This window comes from Mirounga leonina, unplaced genomic scaffold (genome assembly GCF_011800145.1).
Source record: "Mirounga leonina isolate KUSES-001 unplaced genomic scaffold, KU_Mleo_1.0 Mir_170, whole genome shotgun sequence".
In the NCBI taxonomy this organism is placed as follows: Eukaryota; Metazoa; Chordata; class Mammalia; order Carnivora; family Phocidae; genus Mirounga; species Mirounga leonina.
Genome location: NW_023270433.1, coordinates 26924518 through 26925954, shown reverse-complemented (window position 1 = coordinate 26925954; position 1437 = coordinate 26924518). Strand labels below are relative to the sequence as shown.

Genomic DNA, 1437 nt, shown 5'->3' with positions numbered 1-1437 from the left:
TGTTTTGCTTTTAAGGTTTACAGAATTATCTAGTTTTAAACAGTGTATGTTTAACTTTGACTTTTTTCACGTCTGGTTCAGCGCCCTCATTCTTCTGAGCTCCTGAGAAATACAGTATTAATTATTTGAAGCCTTCGGAGGTCATGCTGGGGTGGCGATTAGGGAAAGAGGATGCACTTCATGAGGAAAAGTGAAGGCTCCCGGTCTTCACGTAAATCACCCCGACTAACGATCAACCAGGGCGAAAACCTCCACGATTTTAAATGCACAGCATTACGCGTGCACGCATCATACTCCCTTCTCAAAGGACAAACACGCATTCTGCACACGAACTCAAGAACCGTTGCGCAACTGCGCATGGAGACGAGGTGATGGGCTCAGAAAGGTGGAACAGGAACGATCCCCGCCTTCAGTCATTCCTAATGTCCCCTCTGACGTTGGGTAAGAATGTCTGAGGAAACAAACGGAGGACCAAACGCCGTGCTGCCCAAACGCGCCGGGCGCTGGGCCCGGGAAGGACGCGAGCAGTCGGGGCGGTGCCGCCACGCTCCTCGGCACCAGAGGCGGAGCTCACGCCGCGGAGTCCCGCCCCAGCCTGCGTCCGCCAGGAGTCCAGTCGCTGCTCTTTTCCAGGCGGGTAAGCCCTAACAGGAGGAATCTAAGGAAGAGTACCGGCTGGCTGTCCTTCCCAGCGCTCGAAACCCCGCCATGCTCGTCCTCCGAAGCGGCCTGACTAGGGCTCTGGCTGCGCGGAAGCTGGCGCCTCAGGTACCGGCCGCGGAGACGCGCCCAAACCGTGCCTTGGGGGAGGGGAGCGGGCGTGAGCTGGGAGCTCGCCGCCCCGCGCATGCGCTACCCGACTTGCTCGCCCAAACGTGTGAGTGCCGCGCATGCGCCCAGGCGGTTCGTCCGTGCAGCTTGCGGGATGGGGCCGCCGCGGAAGTTCTAGTGGCGGTGTCAGGCCCGGAGGCGGGGCATTCCAGGACGCGCGGGAGGAAGCGGGGCGCAGTTCGGGGAGGTCCGGTGACCAGGGTCGCCTCCCGGGCAATTCGCAGCAGCCGCGAACAGGGTTTTTCTGGCCAAGGTGCCAGGCGGCCCTGAGGACACCCCTGAAGCTCCAGCTGCCGCGTTTGCCACGTTGGGGCCAGTGCCTGGTGCTTGCTGGTCGAACGTTCCTGTAGGTTTTGTCCTTTGACAAGCCATCGCCCCCTCCAGACAGAAGGTAGAGGAGAAATAGGTCAACCAGCCGCTGGCGAAAGAACAGGCCTCCCCCGTTTAAACGATATGTACACAACTTGTGAGCGTTTTGCAGAGAACCCTGAAGGGGAGGGCCAGGGTGCCAGTGGTGGAGCATCCTGCCCAGCTGCCCACTGCCTCGTGCGGGTGGTGGCCGAGCCAGGCAGGGCCAGGAACCTCGTAGCAAACAGAATGATAACC

The 1437-nt window shown here is 60.1% G+C and overlaps 1 protein-coding gene across 1 annotated transcript in view; it reads left to right on the top strand.

Moving 5' to 3' along the window:
• Nucleotides 1–523: 523 nt before the first annotated feature.
• LOC118017860 (protein NipSnap homolog 3A-like) overlaps nt 524–1437 on the top strand; it is an 11306-nt gene continuing 10392 nt past the window's right edge. The window contains exon 1 of the mRNA XM_035016174.1: nt 524–768. Within this exon, the coding sequence (XP_034872065.1) occupies nt 709–768 (60 nt within the window). The 5' untranslated portion in view covers nt 524–708. The remainder of the gene's footprint in view (nt 769–1437) is intronic.